The 26,353-nt window shown below is 39.3% G+C and overlaps 1 protein-coding gene across 8 annotated transcripts in view; it reads left to right on the top strand.

The window, feature by feature from the left end:
• Window positions 1-26,353, top strand: part of rhobtb4 (Rho related BTB domain containing 4) — a 56,700-nt gene that overhangs the window by 2,679 nt on the left and 27,668 nt on the right. For 6 of the 8 annotated variants that reach the window (XM_084414658.1, XM_084414656.1, XM_084414659.1 and 3 more), the window contains 2 exons: window positions 23,957-24,158; window positions 24,570-24,673. In XM_084414658.1, coding sequence (XP_084270784.1) covers window positions 23,967-24,158; window positions 24,570-24,673 — 296 coding nt within the window. In that variant the 5' untranslated portion in view covers window positions 23,957-23,966. Of the gene's footprint in view, window positions 1-16,172; window positions 16,592-23,956; window positions 24,159-24,569; window positions 24,674-26,353 lie in introns of those variants that run through there. The other 2 variants (XM_084414655.1, XM_084414660.1) reach the window with 2 other exon arrangements.

The raw sequence follows: 26,353 nt of genomic DNA, 5'->3' as shown, positions 1-26,353 counted from the left end.
ACAGCTGGGAACTATATAAGACCCGGGGCCAGTGTATTGAGCAACATCTTTAACTTGGTCTTGCACTCCCTATGGCCTGATACAAGAAGGGGGAGGGGGGCGTTCCACATTCCACTTTCTCTACCGGGGCAAAGCGCCATCCAGATCCCAGTAGGAATACATAGAAAGGTAGAAATTCCAGTGTGCAGATAGATGGATATGTCACAACACATGACAGGATGAGTAAAGCATGCACATGGCATACATCTGTATGCTGAATGCACAAATGACATTACACAGACAAGTGCTGTTCATTCCTGAACTCTGCACACATGCATATACAAACATGGGGGTAAACAAACATGCATCATTTCCCCAAAGCACATGATGTCCGTCTGTGCTGGACCAATGCAGTTTAGAGAGACGGTCAATACAGTGTTCTGTCTCCCTCTGCGTTTTTGGCTGCTCTCGCAGTTGTTTTTGAAAGGGGAGAGTCCGTGTGCAAAGAAAGTTGAGGCCAGGACAGCGGGCCGATAGCGAGAGAAAAGAGTGGGAGAGGGAACTGGAGGAGAAAGAAGAGAGTAGATCCTTGGAAAGACTTTGCAAGGGGTTGCGGGGGAAAGGATCGCGGCTGAATAAGGCACAGCTGCATACTAAAAGACAAAAAGAGCATTTGAAAAGGAGAGCGAGAATGAAAGATAGTTACAGCAAAACAGCTCCTTTTATGTCTTGTAACAGCAATTACGAGACAGTATGGGAGGTAGGAAGAGGAGGGATATTAGAAAAACAAACTGTAAGCTTTAGTAATGCAGTGAGAATGAGTGGAGAGTAAGTGGACTTTTGAGTTGCGGTAGAAGTCTGGTCCTTATTGCAGCCTATTCTGGCCAAGAACACACTTAAGCCCCTTTCACACAGAGATTCCGGAAAATACACGGATAGTGTGTCCCGGGATCGTTTGAATTTGGTTCACACACATCCCGTAAAGATCCCGTAAAGACACGTGACGTCAGGATGTGATAACTCCTGTCAGATGTCAGTTCTGCTGAAAACTCCTCTTCGTCATTTCTACACGAAGACGGGTCCATACTCCCCAGTAGCGCCACTGGCTTTACCGAGTGGCTTGTTCCCCATATGCTGTAGCATAGGTTGTAGAAAGGCCCGGGCGATGGCATGTGCGTCATCACTACGACACACCCCTTACGGCATTGGTCCTGGCTTTTGTTCACACAGGCCGCGTTCTGGGACTGATCCCGGCAATGTTACTAGGTCCCCATCCCGGCATCAATCCCGGGACGTGTTTGCGTTCACACAGAAGGCTCTCTAGCAATTTTACGTCAATTTCCCGGGATCAACTCGCTATGTGAAAGGGGCTTTAGACAGGAAGAGACCATCTGACCAATATGTACATTTTATGTGCAGGGTTATCTATATTTATGCATTTGGCAGACAATTTTATCCAAAGCAACTTACAACTTACACAGAAAATACTGTAAAAATGAGTATGACACTGTCATCAAAATTGTTCAATCAAAGGTTTTTTTCCCACATCTAAACTAAATTATGTTTTATTAACAAAGTTCGGGAGGAGCATGCTCAGATAATTAAACCTAATTAAACACATGTGGAGCACATTCAGATAATCAAACCTAATTAGACACGAGTGGGGCACACTCTGTTTATCAACCCAATCAACAAGTTAAGAGGTGTATATATACAGCAAACTTGCCTCCGTTCGTTGACAGTTTAACAGCATCCCTCCACCACCCCAGCTCCTCACTTCTAGTCCTAAATACTCTTGCAACAATGGGGGAGTACTCTGGGTTCAGGCAAAAATTCTGAGCTCGGAGCCCCGCCCCCGGACAGCACGCCAAATACGCATAATCATTACTCTTTTACTTTAATTGATTTAAGTGTTTACTCGTGAAGTACTGATTATGTCACAGACAAATATTAGCTTTGCCCATGTATCAAGTTTACTTGTTACTAAGTCCCGGTTTCACAGACAGGGCTTAGACTAAGGGCCAATCTCATTTCTCTGTCTTACCCCTTCCCCTTCCCCTACCCCTTTGTCTGCGTCTTCCCCTTGCCCTTCGATACCGAGTGAAGGGGGGCAGGGGGAAGAACGTTTCTCTAAGAAATGAGACACTCGATTACCGTTTGCGTCATCTTCCCTTTCCGCTAGCTGGCTGCTACGTCAACAGAGGCGATACGCGTTGACATAAACAAACGAAGATGCCGTCGTCTCGGGTTGTGATATCGATTGCCTGGTCTCTCTTTATCTTTGCACGCTTGTGTGCCATCAGTCAAAGACATTGTTTCATTGTATTTAACGGCAGCGCCGGCGACACCATAAGCAAAACATTAGCAAACGGCAAATAGCGTATAGCTGCTAGCTAGCGGTTAACTAGTGATTCAAAACAAAAACATTACAATTAAAACCGCTTGAACGTTTTATTAAAGGTATCATAAAAAACGAGTGTCATGAAACTGCTGAAAATACATACATTTGTGCGACTCACTTCTGAGAAATTCCTACCCCTCTCTTTCAAGTGTGGTCCTCCGCAGACTTCGTTTCAAGGGCTATGTAGCCCTACGCCTTGGCCCTAGCCCTTAATCAAAATGAGAATTGGGACACCACTTAAGACAGAGTAATGAGACGCAGCCTAAGGCAGGGTTAGGCCTTAAGTTCAATTAGAGCATTTTAGTAGCTTTTATAAACGTGCCTTAGAAAGAAAAACATTACTGAAGTGGCAGTGACATATTTTAAGATATGTCAGTGCAAGTTGCTTTCAGTTAAAACAGCCCAAACATGAATTTTTGATGCATGTGGATGAGGGCCAGTGTTAAGTGAAACTTAACTGATACATGCTGTGTACTTGATGTGCACAACTGATTCTTGATGAAGGTAGTGCCAGCCATTGTGACATGTTATTTTTGGCAGTGTCTTAGTCTTTTTTAAAACTTCTTTTTACTTTTGTTTCAAATGGATTGATACAGAAGCCTATTATCCATTCATTACAATCCTGGAAGCACTCCTAATAAGAGATGCACTCCTCACAGTTTTTATATTTATTTAAAAAAGTATCATTATAATGATTTTAAATATAAATAAATACATAAAACATATTTATTTATCTCCAGAACCATTTAGAAAGTGTAGCTCTCTGCTTTGTTTGTGAAACCTTCAGTGGCTTAAGCATGTTTTGTGCACACAGACACACACAGTCCATGTGACATTGCTGAGAGACGTGAGGACAGGCAGGTGTTATGCAGGAATTGCTTAGTGATAAGGTCCTCACCCTGTCTCCTCCCTGTCCTAATCCAGATTCCCTTTCCTACTCTCCGTCAGTTTGTTCATGTGTGTATGCTTCGAGTTCAACGGAGACTGCAGATAGGGTTGCACATTGCACAACTATTGACACACTTTCGGGGAGCGTGAACTCAGTCACCCAAGACTGCTTGTCTCTACAGGAGTCATTGCCTCCTGAAGTTATAAGATATTCATGACAGCATTGGTTTAAATTTGACAAAGTTTGTATTTTTTTACCCTTTCACATATAAAAAGTAAACTTCAAGTTCATTTTACTAAGTACTGTATACTTAAGTAAAGGTCAAGTTAAGTAAAGGTATATTTATGTATACTTTATGTAGTAAGTATACTAATATCAATGTACTAGTATTATACTTGTAAGTGTACTGTACTGCTTGGGACTAAATCGGCCCACTTTTTAGTGTATAAAAGTCTAAGTTTAAGTATACTTTAAGTGTAACAGCAGTAAACTTTGAGTGCACAGCTATATTACAAAAATATTTTTTGTTTGTACTGCAACTATAATTTACTAGTATACTTGTAGCACATTTTTTTTGTTTATTTTTTTAGCTCTATTTTAACAATTTGAAACGCAAGTATCAACTTTGTGGGCGGATCTCGGGCGCTGTTGCTAATATACCGGCGGGATAAATGACTCTTGCGTCCGACGCAAATCTAAAATGGGTTGGTCTGAAGTAGCTACATAGGTGTGGTTTGGGCGTAACGTGCCATAAACCAATCAGAGCGTCATCTCACATTCTCTTTAGAAGCAGGCGTGCTTGTTCCATGGCGGATTGCTATTATGATGGTGGATTTGCCAGGTGCACGCCAGGAGCGGTTCACAGCCGAGGAGACCGACATTCTCGTCAGGGCCGTAAAAGACAGAGAAGTGACATTGTATGGGGATGGGAGAAACCCACCCAAATTAGCTTCGGTTAAACGGGCATATAATAATTTGGGTAAATGGGTAAGCTAGATTTATGCCTATTTTTTCACATCTTCATGGACACCACAATGATTTCCCTTGTGTGGTAATATTTTTCCTTGTAATTATGTATAGTTTGTGTGGAACTGCTGCATTTGTGTAGATGAGAGAAGCAAAGTGTATGCGTGCTGTGCACACACTACATTATGGCCAAGCATGCGCCCTTAAAATAGCATCTGAATAACGCGCCACTGACTTTAGACTAGGTTTTTCCTGGTCTGTGGCTGAATTGTTTTCTGAAACTGCAAAATAGCACCAGGGAACGTTTGCGCCGGAACACGCCTCCTCTTTTCGCTGAACCGCCCCCGGGAGCGCAAGTTCATTCCCTAATTTACAGACGTGCGTCTGTGGAGGGAAAAGTATTTATATAAAAATATATACTTAGACTTTACTGTCAGTAGAAGTATACTTGAATGTAATTTAAGTATATTTCTGAGAAGTACATAAAAAGTAGACTGAAAGTATACTTTCTTATTTTTTATTTAAAAGAAGAATACTAATAGCACACTTGAATAAACTTCTTTCTTGTGATGGTATGTAAAAGAAAAACCTTTGGGTGCATAATTCCTCCACCTCTTTTCTTTTTCAATACTAGATATCAAGGTCTGTTGTGTTTGCAGTATGCTTTTTTTTTTTTTTAAGTCAAATGATGTTGTACGGAAATGTTAAATATTTCTCCAGTTAATATACCGGTTTATGTACTTCAGGTTTTGCTGCTCTGACAAAACTGATAGCTGTTGATTATATGTCATATTTAGTTTTAATTCTTTTTCTGAAGCTCCAGACATTTCAAATACTTTTCAAATAGTTTTGCACAATCAATATGATCTTTTTAGTGCAGCCTGTGTTCTATATGTGCAAATTCTGAGTGTAATCCATGTGTTTTGCAAGAATAATTGCACAAAAGCAACATGTGAGCATAGATTTGATGCACCCATATTTAAATGAGGCCCTCTGCATGTGGTAATTGTGTGTGTGTGTGTGTGTGTGGCCTGGTAAACCCTACATTACACAAAGATGGCAATATCCGAACTCCTTGTCCTTGTGGGAAAATTGTTTGGTCCCCATGAGGAAAACAGTTTATAAATCATACTAAGTAATGTTTTTTAAAAAAATGTAAAAATGCATAAAGTTTGTGTGATGGGTAGGTTTAGGGGTAGGGGTAGGGGTAGGGGTAGGGTTAGTGCAGTATGTACAGTAAAAAATTCATTATTTCTATAGAAAGTCCCCCCAAAAACATGAAAACACAACATGTGTGTGTGTTTGTTACAGACTGCTTGCATGTTAACATACACAAACATTTTTGACTTTCCAGACCCAGAGTCAACACCAGTCTGATCCAGTCAGTGCACCACATTTTTATATTCATCAAATCACATAACATTTGCTTTTGGATCAAGACACTGTGGCTTCAGTAAATGACCATGTTTCCTTGACTGTTTGAGTTTACATATCTCGCGTAACTACCTGAGCCCAAAAGTTACAGCAGTGCAAAAATGTTGTGACTCATTTAAAAAAGTTTTCATAAGGCTCTCTTGAATAGGGGTGGGATTAATTAAATGAGAATGAAGCCACCCTTTTTGCACTGTGCGCTGTGTGTACTGTACTATATCGACGCGTATGTTTGTGTGTGAGAGTGCAAATCTGAAATCTAAAAACCCAGTTATCATGACATCTCCATCTTGTTTGACATTCTTTATTTTACAGTGGACATACCTCATTTTGTGATGAGATTACAATGCAGTTTCTGATTTACAGAGCGCAGGAAGACACACACATGCACACAGTGTAAAATATAGAAACACATTAACTTTCAAATCATTTGCTCTTTGTAGAGTAGATGCAAAGCAACCTGACCCGATGTCCCGGCAGTGCCTGAAAACCACATTCCAAAATAGCACACCCAACTTGATCTGTGATCCCATAAAAAGCACATATACAGTAGTAGTAAGCCAACACACACAATGAATCATGAGGAAAACCCTGTTGAGCAGGGAGTGGCTGGTGTGGCATTCTGTGCAGAACACCCACAACAGCTTCTGCTGTAATTCTTCTCATAGAAGCACAAAACATAAGGGCTGACAATGCATCTCACTGTATGACCGTCATCCAACACATAACAGACTGCTTTATTTGTTTCAAATTAAGTTTTCTGTATCTCACATGTACAAATGTATGAAAGTCATTGCATGATCTAACAATATCAAACCTTGTGGCATAATGCACAAGCTTTTCATGCAATGTATTTCACAAAAAGAAGGCTGTTTTAAATGATAAAACAATATATATTTTTAAGTGTGACTTGACTTTAGGTTCCAAATAGTGTTTTGAGGCCACTGTATATTTGCAAGAGTGGACAGTACTTGAATAACTGTACTGTAATTGTAATTAGGGAGTGTTCAGGAAACCTGTTTACTATCAACAGTAAAAACTTTTCTTTTTTTTTTTTCAATTCCATTACATATTTGAACTTTTACTCAATTACATTTCCAGGGGTTGAAAATATACCCTTTACTCCTTGAAATTTTTTTTTTTTTAGACATATTCTGCAAGTTTTTTTTTTTTTTTATGACTAAAAAGTCTATTCAAGGTTAAATACAATGTGCATCAAAGTTACTTTAATGGGACAGTCTCCTCTGTTCCTTGAACGCATGAGTACATTTCTAAAGACAAACCTTAATATTTATTGTTAATACTTAAGTACAATTAAATGTGGATACTTTTGAATACTCATAATACGTTATGAATTACATTTTTTTACACAGTACCAATAAAGCAGGTGCAATTTGTCTGCACTCTTTTGACCCCTGGCAAGTGCTGATGTGACAGGCACAGAAATAACACCAATATAGATTTTTCCAGTGCTTTTTGGAGATGTTGTTTTAAGTGTTCAGCAGGGTGCCAGACAGTCAATTTGTTGTGTGTGCATGTGTTTGTGTCCATATTCAATGAGTGTTTGTCTTTGATTGTGTTCTGTGTGCATAGCAGTTCCTCTTTATTTGGTAACAATTTTTCTATTTGTGGGCCTAATTTGAACTATTTACCCTTCTAATCCCAGTTCTAAACAGTCTATGGAAATACATTCCAAAGCGATTACATTGACCTGTTCTCTCTGAAAACCCTTTGCCCAAAACAGAGAGAGAGAGAAATGAGGAGTGACTGAGAAAATGTGAGACTATGAAACAAAATCACAGCAGCATATTGGCCTTCGGTTTGTTTCCAGCAGGTTCAGCTCCTATAGCAGAACAGCAGTGCAGTGTACTTCCTCATTCCCCCGGCGGTGGACAGCAGGTTCCGATTTGGCCTGTGGTGCTTCAGAGATGTTTGTTTTGGCATGTTAACGTTAAATTAGCCTGCTTTTTTCTACTGGACCCTGTGACATTTTTTAATGTCACGTTATAGCTACTATTTTGCCATTTGCTTGGAATACAAGATACTTTCCACTAGGTGTGCTTTATAATTACTTTTTGTGAATTCATATTTTATGTACACTGGCATGCACCTGTAAACACCATGTGCCAATTCAATTATTATTATTTTATTTATTTTATTTTATTTCTTAAAGGTATAGCGGAGGATCTTTCCGAATTTTAGATAAGAACCGCCACTTTTTGAAAAAATGCACATGCGCAACACTCGGTCTGTTCCCGAGAGGAAACGCCTATTAAACGTGTGCGAGGTTCTCCTCGTGCACGCTCTGTTTACAAGTTGCTGTCGGCATCGCTCATACAAGATTACTTTCCAAAAAAAGATGTGCATTGTGCACTTTTTCTCCAAATAGCATGCCAAACTTTACCTGTCGAGTAGAAACTTCACCACTGAGGCATCAGTGGGAAGCCCAACCTGTGTTTTCAGCGCACGCCATCGTGTGAAACAATCTCCCAAAAACACTCTGATCTTGTTTCTCTCTTCTGAGGCCTTTCTCTTCTTCTCATACAGTTCGTACAAACTTTTTCTCTTGCGACCCTCGGACATTTTCAAAGGACCCGGTGAAACGGCGAGCTTCAATGAATGGCTTAAACCGTAGCTCACCACACATAAACAAACCCCTGAAAGTGCACATGCGCAGAAAGCGAAAACTAAGGGACGAGCACGTACGACGGCCTTACGTAAACATATCACCAGAATGATTGACACTTAGGTGGACCAATAGTTTATACTACCCACCCGGAAAAAGAAAATCCTCCGCTATACCTTTAACTGCATGAATTTCCATGCTGGTTATTGCTGGTTTCGAATTGATCTAGCTGGCGGACCGACCCAGCTGATGAGTAGCAGCGTTTCCATTACCCTTCAAATTGCGCAAATTGAAAATACACCCAATGGAAACACGTCAATTTCGCGAAAACTCCCATATATATCACAAAAAAAAAGGTTTTACACTCGCATAAGGTGGTTTTTCAGATAATTCGAAAAAGGTATATTTACCAAAACTGCGATGGAAACAGTTTTTGCGGATTTACAGGTCACCTGACGTAGAATGGCGCGGTATGTTTGGACAGAAGACAAGGCAGAGTTCTTCATTAAACTCAAAAGTATTACGGGAATACTGGATTCTAAACAACAAAGAAATGCCACAATATATCAAGACCTTGAAGCAGATGGAGAGGGAGAAACACCTCATATGTGCCGCTCCCAAGTGTAAGGGGTCTTTCCTTGCCATTAATGCTTGGATAATACGCCTATGTCTCCCTTCGATTAAAAATAATGGCTGGTGCGGTGGCTGAGATATACGTAAACCCACCAACATCCATTGCCATCATTTTTGGAATGACTTATTGCAAGAGGAAAAAATTACGTTTTAGTCTCATAACATCGGTTAATGGAAATGCCGTCATTTCGCAATCGTTTTTTTTTATCGACATTTAGAAAATTTCGCAAAAGTTTTGCTCAAATCTGTAATGGAAACTGGTAACCCAAGGTTGACTTGCTGGTTAAAGGTACAATATGTACGATTTTTTAATCAAAATATCCAAAAACCACTTTCACAGGGTTATATATTTAGTGTAATTGTGTACTTACATTATCCTAAATGTTTCCAAGAATTTCTAAATTCAGAGAAATTCGCAGTTTTAAATAGTGCCTGTCTCTTGTCACTTGTCGCCTGTCAATGACGTGATATCTGCGTTTCCGCTTGTACTGCCATAGTAACCATGGCAACAGACATGTGTAACGTCTAGCGGCACTCTGTTGTTGTTTTGTTCAAACATTATGGACCATGGCAAGCAGACTCTGGGACAAATGGAGAAATAAAATGAGGATCAATATCAGCGTGGCGTTTTCGGGACGCCGCTTTTGCATGTGCTCTATTAGACAGGTGAGCAAATGTACATAAAAAGAATCAATGTTATATAGTTCAACATGATGAAATATTAGAATATCAACAGTATGATATTCTAATATTGATCTAGCTTACTGCTAGTCTCATACAGCCAACAAACTAACACATAGAATAATAATAATATAAGAACATTATAACTTTCAAAACACTCAAATGCAGTTTAGTGTAGACCAAGTGAAACAGTGCTGTTACCTCACAATTTTAATTCATCAAATAAACTGACTGGCACGTAATCCGAACTTGCAAATATATAGCACATAAAATATTATGGATAATATAAACGTGCCTGCAGGCTGATGTGGCTATTTTACGTTGTTCAGAGTCAAGCAGAAAATGTCCATACAGAAAACATAAAGATAAATAGCCAACCAGCGCTGCCATCAGTGTAATACTCTTTGTGGGTTTTGAGGAATCCGTGCTTGGCGAGTATTACGTGTGGGTTCCTGGATATTTTCTGTATCTGTTGTGGCCACTGGATAGAGGAGTCAGACCAAGACTTCTGTGCTCAGAACTCAGTGTTTATTTCGACATTCCTTTAACTGTGACTCTTCCTCGTTCCACCCAATTACATAGTGCATTTCCTTCTCCCCATCTCTCTTTGTCTCTCCCCCTTCCCGTTTTTTCCCTTACGCTCGTGATATCTCGCGTAAAATCTAACTTTATTTAAACCTTCCCATTTCAATTCTTACAGTAGTAATTCAGCTCTTGCGGGTAGTTCGGTAGGATGAAATGTCCTCATTCCTTTATATCCCCCGGGACTCGCGTGTGGCGCTGATATCTGTCTGTCATTAGCAATCGCGCCCTGCTTCATACCACAGTCATGTTAAAAAAACATGAATGTTTTCACTTATCCATAAATATTATTTCCCCATAAACATTATTAGATCCATCGGCATGACGACAAGTTCCATGATTCAATGCTCATCAATCTAAGCCTTTGTTATTGTTTTGAAGAGGTTAGCTATCCCTAACGGCGAAAAAATACATATTGCTAGATATTTTTAAGCTAGATATTTACTCCAAAGAATTCAAAGGAAAGTTTTAACATTAGATGTTCCACTGTCTCTATTAATTTAAAGTAGTAAAATAAATATTCTTGGCAAACACAGCCCTGGAGTGTATCCACACCCAGGTGTGATGGTCAGTCCGGAGAATAAGAACATTGCAGCATAATAGATAAAATAGCAGCACTGAGTAACTTCATTCCACAGATCAGAACAAAGATTGATGGGCTAAACAAATAATTAATGTGGTTGATTATTTGCACACACAAAAAAAGTTCATTTTAATGTCTTTTCCTATACAGCAAGTGTTCATCCCCTTAACCCTGTGGGTAGAAACTAAATGAAATGGTTTGTCTGTCTATGAATGCAGCTTTTGTCTTCAAATGAATGTAATTCCAGAGAAGCAGTACTTTGACTTCAGGCTAATCACACAGTTCTTTGAGTTCAACTGGTAATGATGTCATTGACAGACATGATATGAGGCTTAAGGGAAAAAAGGTCCTGAAAACTAGACTTGATATTCCTTTCATTATCTTTTGTGACAGGTTAAGTGTCATTTTCCAAAAATGGGACGTCTGGGTCCTATAACGGTCATTATAGTCCCAAATTCCAAGCTATATGTGCAAAATTATATTACTCAGTTAATTTAAGCCGAAGTTTGGTAATCTTGAAAGGAACTTGTGCCGTACTGCACTTGGCCCCGGTGTAGCTCTGTGATTAAACAGCTGAGTAAAGGCTTAATTAGGTTAGCCTCTTCATTTGAGCAGGTTCTGCTTAAAGATGTTCACATTTAATACATGGCACATCCTGCTAAGAGTGGCAACGCTTCTGTCTCCTATTCTACTATAAGATTAGATGTCTTGCTAATAGTAAAGATATGAACTATACGCAGCAGGGGTGGGGGGGATCAGAATCACATCTGACTCAAGATGTCTCACCCATTATGGGCCTATAAGCAGATAAGGCCTATAGTTGCTCAGAGTGCTTGTTAAAGCATTTATCATGTGGGTAGATATTAATTGATTGCAGGAGAGCAGAAGTGTCTGTCAATGGCTTGAAGCGTCTGAAATACCCTTCCTAATGAGGCCTGGAGATTTAGTCTTGGCTGAAGTCTAGAGCATGGCTAAGCTCACTTCATCTTCATGTCACCGAACAATGCAGGGAAACCACCTTAAAGCTATCTTACTCTCTCCACTGTCATCTTTTCAAGCCCGTTGATTGGAATAGGATGGAGGAGTGTAGCTGACGTCACGCAAACAACATGCGGTTCTCTTGAGCGCTGGGTGGATGAGTTGTGTTTGGCAGGTGGTTTTGCCATTGGACGTGTCAGATGAGTGTCTGCCTCCACTTGAGACTCGCTGACTTGGGGATTGTGTTTGTAATATGGCTGGGTATCCATACAGATGTCTCAATTCGATTCATTAGGGTACATTTGATTTATAATGTCATTCTGCTTACATATGAAATAAATTCTCTCTTTGATAAAGCTGAAAATTTGACATTGTTTCAGAATGATTTAAGTGGCAATTTGTATTTTGAACTGTTCATTGACAACTAGCTCATGAGAGTTGATTGGGTCACGCTGTATGTTTTTGATTCATTAAAAACAACCAGCTCATGAGAGTCGTTTGTTAATGAATCGGGTCACACTGGTCACCCTGTATGTTTTTGATTCACTAAAATGAACTAGCTAGTGAGAGACGTTTGGTAATGAGGTCACCTCTGGGGTCACACTGGTGAGAGACGTTTGGTAATGAGGTCACCTCTGGGGTCACACTGGTCACCCTGTATGTTTTTGATTCATTAAAAACAACCAGCTCATGAGAGTCGTTTGTTAATGAATCGGGTCACACTGGTCACGCTGTATGTTTTTGATTCATTAAAAACAACCAGCTCATGAGAGTCGTTTGTTAATGAATCGGGTCACACTGGTCACCCTGTATGTTTTTGATTCACTAAAATGAACTAGCTAGTGAGAGACGTTTGGTAATGAATCGGGCCACACTGGTCACCCTGTATGTTTTTGATTCACTAAAATGAACTAGCTAGTGAGAGACGTTTGGTAATGAATCGGGTCACACTGGTCACCCTGTATGTTTTTGATTCACTAAAATGAACTAGCTAGTGAGAGACGTTTGGTAATGAATCGGGTCACATTGGTCACCCTGTATGTTTTTGATTCACTAAAACAACCATCTCATAAGAGTAATTTGTTTGTCAATCAGACTATGTTTTTGCATCAAGCTCAGTAGATGTTTTGTGCAGTTATTTTGCAGTACACAGTGATTTAATATTACATTAGTGGACCAGTGCAAGGTTTCTGAAATAAACACAATATACGTGAAACCTATGACCGAATCACTCAAATATCTGTAACACAGACTGAATATCACTGGATACTGCTTTATTAACAAACACTACTTTATTAACACACAATGTGCTCATGTTACAAGAAAATATCAATATCAATTTTGTCCCCCCCATTATGTATGAGAATGCATTTTTTACATACTTTGGAAGAAAGTTGACACCTAGTGTGCTGTACATAAATCAGAACAGTAAGTAGGTCACATGTAGCACACTGACAGCTGGCCTGAACTCATAGTGTTAACATACTTGGAGAGCTTAAAATTGTGGGTTGATAAGACAGTGTGGCCTGTCTCAGTGTTGTGGAGATAAAGCCTGTCTCACATTCTCCCCTCTTTACCCCCCTCCATCATACCCTTGTCCCTTGCCTGGCTTTTGTCTATGGAGAGATTCCGTTCAGCTTTTTGACATGATAAACAAGAGTGGATGTTGCCAAAGAATTAATAAATAGTTCACAAACATACACACACAGATACAAACATGGATGCAGATAAACATAGCCTGCGGTGGGTGGAGAAGTCCTGTATATGTCACCAGAGAGAAGCCTGTCATTTTCACCGGATGATATAGTCATGAATCAGCAGTGAAAGTAAAGTTTTAATGATGAACTCAGCAGAAAACACGTTGGCACAAACATTTTCTAAATCTTACTGATTCAATGAATCAAATGTGACTCCCCTCCTTATGTGCATAAGATCATGATGATCATGTTTGTAGCTACAGACTCACAATTTTATAATTAATGGCTATTAATAGAAAAACTATAGAAACCCAGAAATTTTTCTACACTAATTGCCATTTTCTTTCATTTTATCTTCATTGTTTTCCTAAGTGTTATCTTTGTTTGGATGTTCTGCACACAACCTCACAAGCCTCTCACATGGGCAACACCATGCCACTGTTTGTGTACTGATACCAGGAAACCTCCCTCTGTTCTCAGAATGTAAATCTCATCTTTTTCCTTCACGTTATGCACTTAAGGACTTGTTTGGTGACTTTGTGTCCATGGCGCTAAATCTTATCCCTTCTTTAACACAAACTATTAGTACCCATGACAGGGGTGTGCCTCATTCAGTTCACCACCGTTCCTAGTCAAGATAACAGTTTGTCCGCTGCAATTGATGTACTGATGTAGTCCTATACTTCCTGTTTATGCTTTTTTGTGTGTGTGTGTGGCTCAACTTCATTGCATTTATGCTTCTTAAAAAGATTCCCCATTGTATAACAGGTCTGACCTACTTTGCCTAGTCTGAAGATGAATATGTTTGCAGTAAAATGTTGCGCATCCGATTATGATAGCTGTGTAAAACGCAGTTTGTAAGTTTGCCACTTGCATGATCACAGGATGCATCATGTTAGCAACTTTATGCCAAGTGAGAGCTACGTGTGAGTTTGTTTGATATGAATGTGAAAGACGGTTTTTAATGTGCATGTACAGTGCGTCTAAATGTGCGTGCTCATGACCTGCGGTTCACATCCAAAATCCACAATAACAAACATAGCTCAACTCTGCAGGAGACACTTCATAATGTTTCCCAGGCTCACCCTTCATCCACCCAGCCTAATTTATGTTTCTGCCCTCCATTTGCTTTGCTTTGCGCTGTCATAATGCCAGTATAAGAAGTCTGACTGTACATTATAGGCTCAGACACTTTGACTAACCTCACCTCATTATACATTCCATGTAAACCCTTTCATAGACAAATCCCACAATGCCCACATGTCCGAGCTGCACATCTCTCAGTCTCTCACTCTCATTCTGGGTGCTCCAGAGAGGCCACAGGGGCATCATTTTCTCAGGGCCCACTGAGGCACTGGCACTGGCATGCCTGCTAGAGTCCAGCTGGGTCTAAGATGGATGGCAGAAAAGGCTGTATTGACTGAAGTGTGGGAACAGGGGCTGTATGTGCTTCACTAAAATCTGTGACTGACATCACTGGCAGGCTTTGTGCAATGACATCATGGTCAGACCCCATCCGCAGTCTAGATGTTTGAGAAAAGAGTTTAAGTGCTCATTGTTTCAAAATTTAAATACTATAAAAATAGGAACACCATGGTGATGGGTGATATTTTCTGGGTGATGGGTCTTTCTCAGCACTTACTAGAGGTCTGTGTTGTGTTTTATACCAGTATTTATCACTAGAGGTCAGTATTACTTGCTGTGCCTGTTAAAGTATTGCAGGAACAAATATCAACGAGTTTCCCTGTCACCATATTAAAATGTTATTTTCAAGAAATGTTTTTCTTTTAAGGCCCCTCCCCCAACAATAGTTCATGTTGTTGTACTTCTGTCTTTTTTAAGGAATCAAAAGTGAATTGATGAATGTATGATGAATCGTTAGGCCTACTGCAGATTAATAACAAATATTTTCATTTGCTGAGACCCTCTACACTATCCCAGATATCAAACGTAGGCCTACATCGCAGAGATTTGATGTGCGTGTTTTCATCTGGAAGAAGACGTAGGCTTACTGCTCACCTGCAACGTGTCTATGAGATGTTTCCTGTCAAATGTTAAATAGACATTTAGAAAATGTCTTTAAGATGCTTATACTCTAGAATGTATGTAGGCTAAAACTGACCTTTTAAAAGACATTCATCAGATACACAGCAGAAGCTTTCCAGACGTCGTGTGCATATGCTTAGTGTTTATATAGATCTTTGTTGAGACAGGGGCTTTCTTTCTGATTATTTCCTGCACAGAATTAGTAATTTATTCACAGTGCAGCTGTCACACTTATGTGGAAATGACAATTTTAATAATTAATACACATCTGAATACAGATCGTAATCTTATTTTACCACGTAAACAGTTATCATTTACGAAAAAGAAGAGTGTATAATAAAACACTGCAGTGTTCCTGACTGTCCTTCCTTATGACTGAAACCTGAAGTTACTCTACGCGTCTGATAACGTCTGTATCTATTGAATATGCGCCTTTTAAGTCCAATGATTAAGTAATGTATGTATGACACTAGTTTTCAAACGCAACTACAATGTGTTACGGGACTTGCAATGTAAAAACATAAACCGCTCCGCCTGTCAGGGCGTGTTTCAGTCTAAACAAATGACTGGTAGATTGTGGGTTAACGGGCCGAGTGTTCCAGACGGGGCGGGGCCATCGGCCGCGATGGATTTGATTGGCTGCCAGTCACAGTGCCATGGATTCGGGGTGAGTTCAGTTTACGTGACGCTCGAGTAGGGGCGTGTCATTGGCGAAATCAGCTGTAGAAACAATAACACACCAACGACGCCCCAAAATGAGAGCTTATCTATAAATGTCAGTAATTTCAGGAGAAAGAGGCGTCTTTGAGAGAGTGGGGATAGATGTAGCGCACTTCATGGTCGAGGTTTTCCACTGCATTTTGCAAACTTGTTTCAAGGGATCTCTTTCAGTTCCTCAGAGAAAGCGAGTGTGAAGATGCTGCCTTTGTGTCAGCCGTGACACGCCAGCGAGTTGAACACACACAGTCGAGAGTTTTTCAGAGACGTCTCAGTCATTTAAAGGTTTGATTTGATCTCCTGCACCCGGTTTAACGGGAGCTAGGAGGGAACCACGCGAGGACTGGCATGTGGGTCAATTCTGGAAGCGTCGGAAGGTAAGGTGAAGAAATTTAACTTTGTTTCACCTCGCGACAATCATGCAGCATTTGCGGATTCTTAGTTACTGTTACATTTTTGCACTGAACGATGCATCAAAACTGACTAGTAAAAACACCACCGCCCATCCTTAACGCTTGATGTTGGAAACTTATGGCAAGCTGTTTTAACATGTGTTCATTCATTCATTCATTCATTCATGCAACCTGCGTATTTTATTACTGACTAGGATCTATTCAGTTAGTCACTCACTTTACCATTTCCACTCTGTGGTTCACATATCAGCTGTTCACTGTTTACTAGTTACCATTTTATTATGTATTCACCAGATTTATGATAGGATAGATATCTCATTTTTATCAGTAACATTCTCTATATCACTAGATACAGTTGCTGGTTTATAATTAATAGAATCAATAGAATTGCTACTTTATAGTTCAATGAAAACTCTTACACCTTGACCACACATGACGTGACAAAGTGACCAATATAAATCCATTTGTCCTTAAATAATCCAATAGTAATGGGATTGATGGCTAAATCGGATTGAAAAGCCATGTAAACAACTTAATCGACCCGATTGAGCTCAATCTGAATGAAATTTCGATCGGATTGAAGGGGTCAGTTTTTTCCTTTTCTAATCAGATCCGAGAGAACGTAAACACTTGATTGGATTGAAAACTGAAACTGGAAAGGATTGCGCATGTGCAAAATGCATTACTTAAAATTCTCCTACCACTCATCTTCCGTGAAGTGAAGTAGAACAACATCCCATCTATCCTCACTTCATACTCTCATCCACAGACACTTTATTTTGGGCTCGGGAAGGATGTTTTTAACTGTTTGATAACTATAAGCAGCATGGCAGACCGGTTCATGTACTCCTTGTCTCCAAATCAGGACCTGAAATTGAAAAATAAAGAAGGGGGAAACTGTATATTCATGCAGTGTGCTCATGTCAAAAAATATATTCTGATTGGAAGCTTGTGACATAGAAACGCGCACATCCACCCGATCACTTTATTTATCGTTCGTGCAAACACTACGTTCAGATTCATCAATCGGAATGAAATTGAATGGGGCATCAGTTTACTGTTTTGGATTTGTCATCATTTGTCAATATTGGCAGTGACTAGTAGCAAAGGAATACGTACTAATGAAATATATGCTTGTTGCTGTTGGTATAATTATTAGTATATAGTGAATAAGTACTACTATATAGCCTAATAAATAGTTACTAATAAAATTGATTTTTTTTTTCTTTCTGCTCGATTAAGTACCAGTAGCATAACAATAGTTAATCTTAAAGAATAAATGGCTTGCCATAGGAAGTGTGTCTTTGTATCGTGTTGCGGCAGCTGAAACTCTCCACCTTTTTCACTTTGGCCAGTTTGTTGCTATGCATCTTCTCAGTCTTCATAGTACCGTGTTTTATGTGTGTATGTATTCATTTTCCACAGCACACTCTGATTCGGTGGCGAGCATGGGCTTGGCTCACCTTTTCTCACCTATCTTTTTCTTTCTCTTTCTTAAATGAACTCACATTTAATTCACTGGCATTCTGTTTCATCTTAAAGCGAGGAATCCTCTTACTGAGAGAATTCACTACTGGTTTATATTTCTCAATGAAGCACATTCTGAATGGGGTGCTGCATTAGGGCTTTATACAATTATGAATGGGGGTTTGTCAATGGCCGCCCCTACATATTTTTACACTATACTTTTACACCTGATCTAATCACAAGAGAATATCTTGAGCATTTTAATTTTCTGAAATTCCACCATGATGTTTTTTTTTTGTTTTTTTTTTGTGGCTTTGCATGCATGAGCCAAGTTCTCCCGCTAATGCTATTGTGAGATCTTACTGACTCTTTGTCCATTATAATCCAGGGACAAAGTGAAGTGTTTTAGTCTTTTGCTGATTCAGCAATCATTATTTTATGATGTGATTGTTAGGCTATATTGTACAAGCATTGCTTGTCAGCAATAAACTGCTGCTTCACACTCATTACAAACTGCAGTTAACATCATGCTCTGTCATGCTGTTCAGAAATTGCTAACACTAGTGTGTTCTTTCGCTTTTTGTGTGCTCACCTTATCTGACAATATTTTATCAGAATGACAAGTGCTGATAATCATAAAACAAATACAAATTGTTGTGCGATCATCCATACCAAAAATGCTCTCAGATAAGCCAACCCTATCAGCGCTATTTGAATACATTCGCTTTAGCTGGTCCATTGAGAGCTGAAGTCTGGGGACTCTACCTTTCCTTTTTTTTCCATGGGCTGACTTTAATGAGTCTCTCATTGCTGAATTTGCTCTCAAGGGTAAAGGTACAGTTGTATTTATAGTGCACATGACAGCTTAGGTCCATAGGACTCATGACGCTTGTAGTCCATGTGGGCCACTGTGCTAAATAGTTAAACTCTTTTTGAAGACTTAATTGGTGGTTCACTGTTATGTATCAGCTTAACTTGTGCACATCTTGCTGTAATTACTACTTTGTTCTTGCTGATGTGAACTTGTTTGAGTATAGCATGGAGGACATGAGTGTCAGTTGGCAGCAGTTGCGATCAGTTTAAGGATCATCAGAAAATACTGGCAACTATATGTATATAGCCTACATATATTTGCTAGTATTTTCTGATGATGGCACGACGTCACATACATCAACAACATGTGAAGCAGCCTCTATGGAAGACACTAGCATGCATTTCAGACGTGAATCATGGCAGAGTCGACGAAGAAAGCGCGGTCGGAAGAGTCAAGGAAAAGAAAACGACGGCTCTGTGTGTTTAGTATTTACGACAGTAACGTTAATACAAGCACTCCACAGCGACTCTAGGGGTCGCTGTTTGAGAAAAACGGAAACTGCATAGTGTGCCTTTAAGTTGCACTTAGGTAAGAAAATATAAGTAAATGTCAAACCATCTGGTATGTAAAAACAAATGATGCTAGTGTTTTCTCAGAACTAACTTCTCTTTTCAGAGCTATTTTCAATTACTTTTAACTGATGTCAAGGGGATATTTTGCAAGTAGAGTCATAAATGTTGTAATTTCGAGTTCTGCGCATGTGAATGACTGAACAAAGTTGAAAGGGATGTATCAATTTGGCATATTACAGAAACACTGATCTGTATTATAGAGAACATCATAAAATATATCCATAATAATCTATGTAGAGGGCGAAAAGAAAGCCTGTAGTGCTTTATAATGGATAATTATGCAAGTCATTTTAATTTTACATGTTGTATTTCAATCAATTTAAAGGTGTGGTGTATGGAGTGATATAAATGTAGTTATTTGAGTTAAATACTGTTCATAATTTTGTTTTGTTTAGGCTTTGTTTCTAACTTGAATGGGTGACATGTCATAACAAAGGCCAAAATCGGAGGTATGAATTTCCCAGGTGCAACCTAACAGATTAATTTTGTCCAATGTTTTATCTATGTGCTATAGTTCTTTTAAAACCAGTTATCATTTATTAATAATTGTTTTTTTTTGTTATAAAATGCAAAGACATTCATACATGAAATGGGACTTAAGCATCCAGACACTTTTTGTGGCTACTGCATGTGAAGTAAATAAAATGTCCCTGATGCTATCACACTGACAGTAGATCTCAGTGATTCAGTGGTTAATTCCTCCATTACCCCCCAGTGACTGATGGCATTAAGGGGAAATATCTAACTCATTCTCTGATCTGAAGGACTCAGCACTCTGAACGACTTTGTGGCCTGGCTATAAAATGTAATTGATCCACTAAGAGACATTGACTCCTCGCAGTACATAGGCATGTGGTGTAAGACACTCCAAGGTTCTATGCTGCAGTGGTACAGTTTGCTCAATGCTTGCTATTTTGAAGCAGTCTAGTATTTGGAAACAATGTAAAGTCTGGTGTGCAGCAAAACACTGCTCCACTTTAACCTGTTTACTGGCAAGCAGGAGACCACCACGTTACATAAGTTGTCTGTGCTCATGGCATACCCTTGTCTTCACATGTCCCCTCTATAAACACTTAAAATATGCGTGTATAAACACCAAAGCGGACACACTCAGGGCGAAACACTTGGCATGATGCATTAATGGAAAATACAGAAATCAGGCTAGTTCATTATGATAGGCAGGGGTTAAGCCAGTGTATGTGTTAATATGATTTGGGTTGATTTAGTTTGTATATTTGGATTTTCTTTTTATAAAAAAGGGAAGTCTGATTTCCGTGTAAAGGACTGGGGCTTGCAGGTGCTCTCTAAGAGCGAGGCTTAATCGTGGATTCTGGTTATGTGACGGCAGAGAGAGCAGCCTTTGCCACTGGAGCTGTTATGTAACACACACACAGTGCAGGAGGGGTGAGTAAGTCTCCGCTGCCCAGCTGTCTAGAAAGACAGCTGTACAGAGAGGGAAAGGACAGTCAAACTTACAGAAGAATACTCTTGTTTGAGATTTATCTCATGAGGAGATCCTGAAAATGTTCCATTTGAATCCGTAATTTAATTTTAGTGGTTGCCACTAGAAATATGTGGAGAGTGCTCTACTAAGTTATTATAGCCTACCAAAAGAGTTTATTGTCCATTAATTGCCATATTTGCTTGTGGGTTGTAGTTGGTCCACAATGCTGTGATATTCTTCTTTCTACCTACCTACATATTTAGATACACAAACACAAACACACACACACACACACACACACACACACACACACACTGAGGCTGGCAGGACTGAATACAAGCAGACGAACTGTTGTGTGGGCCGTACAGTGTTTGTGAATGGAGTGGGCGTCTGCCACGCGTCTCATCTCTCTCTTTCTCTATCTCTCGCTCATTCTTAGACCTCACCTCCCACTGTTTCTATCACCGCCTGTCACTAAAACAAGCGTTAGTGTGGCACACTGCTCGTCTCATTCCCCATGACAAAACACTGACTCACTCAACTGACTCTGCTAAAAGCTTCATGAGACATCCATGTCTCTGGTATCATTGCTTTTATTATACACATTTGTTTGTTGTGTTTGTGTGTCACAAACGGAAACTATACTCAGTTCGTAGATATTCTGACCAAGTGTTCAGGGATAGACAACACTATAAATTGTCATAATTTAAAGGGTTAGTTCACCCAAAAATGAAAATGCTGTCAATAATTACTCACCCTCATGTTGTTCCAACCCCGTAAGACTTTCGTTCATCTTCGGAACACAAATTAAGATATTTTTGATGAAATCTGAGAGCTGGCTCACTCCTTCATAGGCTGCTAGGTAATTGCAACTGCCGGCCCAGAAAAGTTAGTAAAGACGTCGTTAAAATAGTCCAAGTGACTACAGTGGTTCAACCTTAAGTTTAAGCGACGAGAATACTTTTTGTGTGCAAAAAAACCCATCTAACCCTTTAATCACCTACATGTTGATTCAATTCTGAGAAATACTTTTACAATTTAAAATGACTCGTCGTCAGTGTTTTGCTGCTCAAGAAACAATTATCATTTGTTGAAAACAGTTGTGCTGCTGTATATTTTACTGACCCTAAACTTTCGAACAGTAGTGTATTATAAAAAAAAACTAAAAAAAATACAGGTTTGGAAAGACAAGGGTGAGTAAATGATGACAGAATTGTCTTTTTTTTTATTGAACTATCCCTGAATGTAATTTCAAACATGTAGACCTATAGGAATTGACAATGTGTAGAGAGTTAAATAGTGGAAACATTGTGGTTGATTGTTCAAAGTGCATAAGCTTGCACTCAAGCTCTGTACCACCGCCCCACTTTTTGCACGCTGAGAAAACTCAAGTCTGTTTCTTTGAAAATTTAGTAAAGATCTCCCAATTATTTATTTTTTTTAAATATGCAGTCATGATAATCTTCACCTTAATAGCATCCTCTATAAATGTTGGTGACTCTCACACAACAGGCTATAAAGATTGCTGTTAGATAACAGAAAGATCTAGTCACATTTACAGCTCAGCTTCATCAGCCCGTAGTGCCACCGTTATGTAACCTGTTAAAGAAGCTTCCTCCAGAGCACCCTTAACACTGACAACATTTCACAGAGATGTCTCTGAAACCTTTGCTGATCCAAAATCTCAAAACTGGCTGTAACATTCCCCTCATGAGGAATTAACTAAGCACTGCTGCTCTAGATAAAACCTATTGTAGGCTATTTTGACACATTACTAATCTTTGTCTGATTGCCACCTTGCTACTGAGAATGAATTGAGTGAATGAGAATCATTTTTAGTCCCCAGTATGTCACTGGAGGCCAGAACTGTGACGTCTTTGTCAGTGGAACAATAAACAGTGGCGTATTAATCTTTCATGAGCTCTTTTTATGGAATGTTAGCTGTCTTGGACAGCGGAGCTCAGAACGGGTTGTAATGTATATGGCTGTATCACTTTAGCGGTATCAATAGAATGCACGGCTCTTAGTCGGCCAAGAGTGTTGCCTGTGTGTTTATTCATGGAAATGCTTTATTGTTTCCCGGAAAGTTAATTGATTTGTGCAGCTCAGGACACTTTTAGTGCATTTATCAAGGGTAATTCAAGCCATAGCGGGTGCACTTTTAAAGCTACAGAGGAGTTATGGTTCCCAAAATCATTTGTACATAATTTTATACAGCCTCTTTTATCATAGTGTTGTATTAATATATAATTTTTTTTTTTTTTTTTTTTTACAGCTCATTTTACAGCTTATTGAACAAATGTCTGCATTCATTACAAAACAAAAATCTCTCATTGTTTTAGGGAAAAAAAGCACATCTCACGTTGCTTGGTTTTGTTTGAACCTAAATGAGAAGTTGCTAGTTGTCATGGATATTAAGTTACAGTCGTATGTGTTGGCACGCAGGTCTCCTAATGATTTGTTTCAGATGCATCCCTCAGCAGGTTTTTTCTCTTCTCTTTTCTCTGCAGTCTTGATACTTAGGAGGTTTAAGTCAATGTTTATGTTCAGGAACCCGGGCAAAGCGTGAGAATTAATGCTGTCTGGTTTAGCTGTGTTCTCTCAGGGCTTTGACCTTAGTTAGCTTCAGGTGGATTCTTCCGAAAGAAGGAAAAAGTGCTAGATGCACTTGTTCACGTCGACTGGCGCTGTACAGCCAAGTGCAGAACTGTGTTGGCTGTCTTTGTTGTTCCTTCCTCAGACAGAAATAGCACCTGACCCAGATTTTTGTTTAAACTTTGAACATTTGGTGAATGAGTAGTCAGTATTGATGTGGATGTTGTTTTGAGTAACCACAATAATTGGAGTGAATTATTATCGTTTTCCTACCATCATTTTTTGTTTGTTGTAACTTGTTTTGGACTTTTTGTCCAAATTATTCAATATAATAATGATTAGCAGTACTTAAACTATTTCTCTCTATTTTGCTGTCTTTCAGGGCCCTCTCCATGGATATAGACACAGATTATGAGCGACCCAATGTGGAGACCATAAAGTGTGTGGTGGTGGGTGATAACGCGGTGGGCAAGACTCGGCTGATCTGTGCCCGTGCTTGCAATGCCACCCTTACTCAGTACCAGCTGCTTGCCACCCACGTGCCAACTGTCTGGGCCATCGACCAATACCGTGTGTGCCAGGAGGTGGGCAGACCTTTGGCATATTGTGTACATGTTGAAGAACATCAAGTGTTGACATAAATAGTGTACTATAACTGTACATACATGGCAATTGAGTACAACCTGTTTAACCAGTGTATTTACTGTATATACTTTAGTATATCAATATATTCTTTAGTTTATATAAATTAGTTATAATCGGTATAAAAATATATACGATTTGTTTACTTGTAATATTTGTTCTTTTATTTGTAATATTTATATTAAGCTCATTTAGTTTTACTTTTTACCTTTTGTTAACTGTCATAATCCTAGCCAGGCAATTTCAAATGTGACATTTGTTCTTTATAAACTTGCCAGTTTAATAAAGCTCAATATAATAAATATAATGTGCTTGCATTGGTGTGCTGGTAAAATTAAACCTTACTTAACTAGGTGCTGGAGAGGTCACGAGACGTGGTGGACGAGGTCAGTGTCTCTCTCAGGCTGTGGGACACATTTGGAGATCATCACAAAGACAGACGCTTTGCTTATGGCAGGTCAGTTACACAACATGGAACTGGATTTGAACTCATAGTGCTCAGTGTGTCGTCATTGCACTATGAGTTACCAATAAACCATGTCACAGAACTCTTGCCTTGATACACACACACAATTCATGTCCCACAATACCGTTGCTCAGATCAATCTTCCATTTGTTTTTTTTCTGATATCTCTCCTCTCTTGGCTGTGGCATGTGCTGCCCTGCCAAGCTTTGGTTATTGCCCTAATCCTCCCAGCTGGGAAGGTAATGTGCTGTAAGCCTAGCCAAAGAGCACTGCGTGGAGGCTCTTATTCTCAGCGCAGTGCAGGGCAGCGGAGGATCAATGGATCAGCAGTGGTGCTTTGGCTCAGGGCAGTGCAGCAGATCACAGTAGCTGCTAAACCAAGCAGAGAGATGGGTCAGAGAATGAGGGAGATTGACACTGTTTCTAAATGCTTATATCTAAGGGTGTGTTCACACTTGCAGTTCGGTTCCCTTGTTTGGACCAAAAATTTAAATGATGCATTTAGTCCTGGTTCGCTTACATGACATGCACACTGTCATTTTTAAGACCAAACTTAAAGATACAAAAACAAAATAAACGGCTCTCATGACGTACATTTTGTGACAGAACTTATCGAACATCCAAAACAATGCTGTGTGCCGGGCTAAACGCATCCATATGATAGCATTATTACCAGCTGAGAACTCATAAAATCAATTATAAAAGAGTCAAAACAGCGCCAGGAACAGATCGAGAGACCCAACTTTTCAGCGGTCTGAATCCACTTGTTTGATGAGCACCAAGGTTCTGATGGCAGTGTTCACACTTATACAAATGAACTGCATTCATTTGGCAATCAGGCAGTCACAGGCAATTTGCTTTTATCAAACCAAACCAGCCATAAAACAATTTCATTGCATTAAATACAAACTATCAAGCAATAAATATATTTAGTGGATGCATTTTGCCCACATATACTTATTTCTTAATATTATGTTTTTCAGTAAATACTCATTTTCTGAGAAAAAAAACTGGGACTGAACCTTTTCCAGCCCAGATCTTTAACCATACGCACAACCGTTCAAAAGTTTGGGGTCAGTAAGATTTTTGTACTGTTTTGTAGAGTAAGAAACATTTCTTATTACTATTAATGTTGAAAACAGTTGTGCTGCTTAATTTGCTGCCAATCATTTTTTTTCTGAATTCTTTGATAAATAGAAAGTTCAATAGAACTATTTATTTGATATAGAAATCTTTTGTAACATTGTAAATGTCTCAAATACTTCTGATCAATTTAATACATACATGCTAAATAAAAGGATTCATTTATTTTCTAAAAAATCTTACTGACCCCAAACTTTTGTATTGTAATGTACATAGTAGACTAAGAGGTCATGGCAAGTGAGGTTTTGATTGTTATTCATCAATAATGTTATAGCATTGTGAATGTGTTTTAGTATTACTTGTGTGACAGACACAGAGAGAGAGAGAGAGAGAGAGAGAGAGAGAGAGAGAGAGAGAGAGAGAGTGCAAGACAAAGAGAAATCTGCGTGGATGAATCAACAGGATGTGTGTCTGTGAGATCAGACACGTCCTATGTGTGTGCAGAGTACTGAGGCAGATGCAGTCAGCTGATAAAACATTATTAATGGTGGTGCCCTGTTATGGAAACAGAATCAGGTGACCTTCACC

Source organism: Rutilus rutilus (assembly GCF_951802725.1).
Source record: "Rutilus rutilus genome assembly, chromosome: 7".
Taxonomy (NCBI): Eukaryota; Metazoa; Chordata; class Actinopteri; order Cypriniformes; family Leuciscidae; genus Rutilus; species Rutilus rutilus.
The sequence above is the reverse complement of the archived record's forward strand: the minus strand, read 5'-3'. Positions and strand labels throughout refer to the sequence as shown.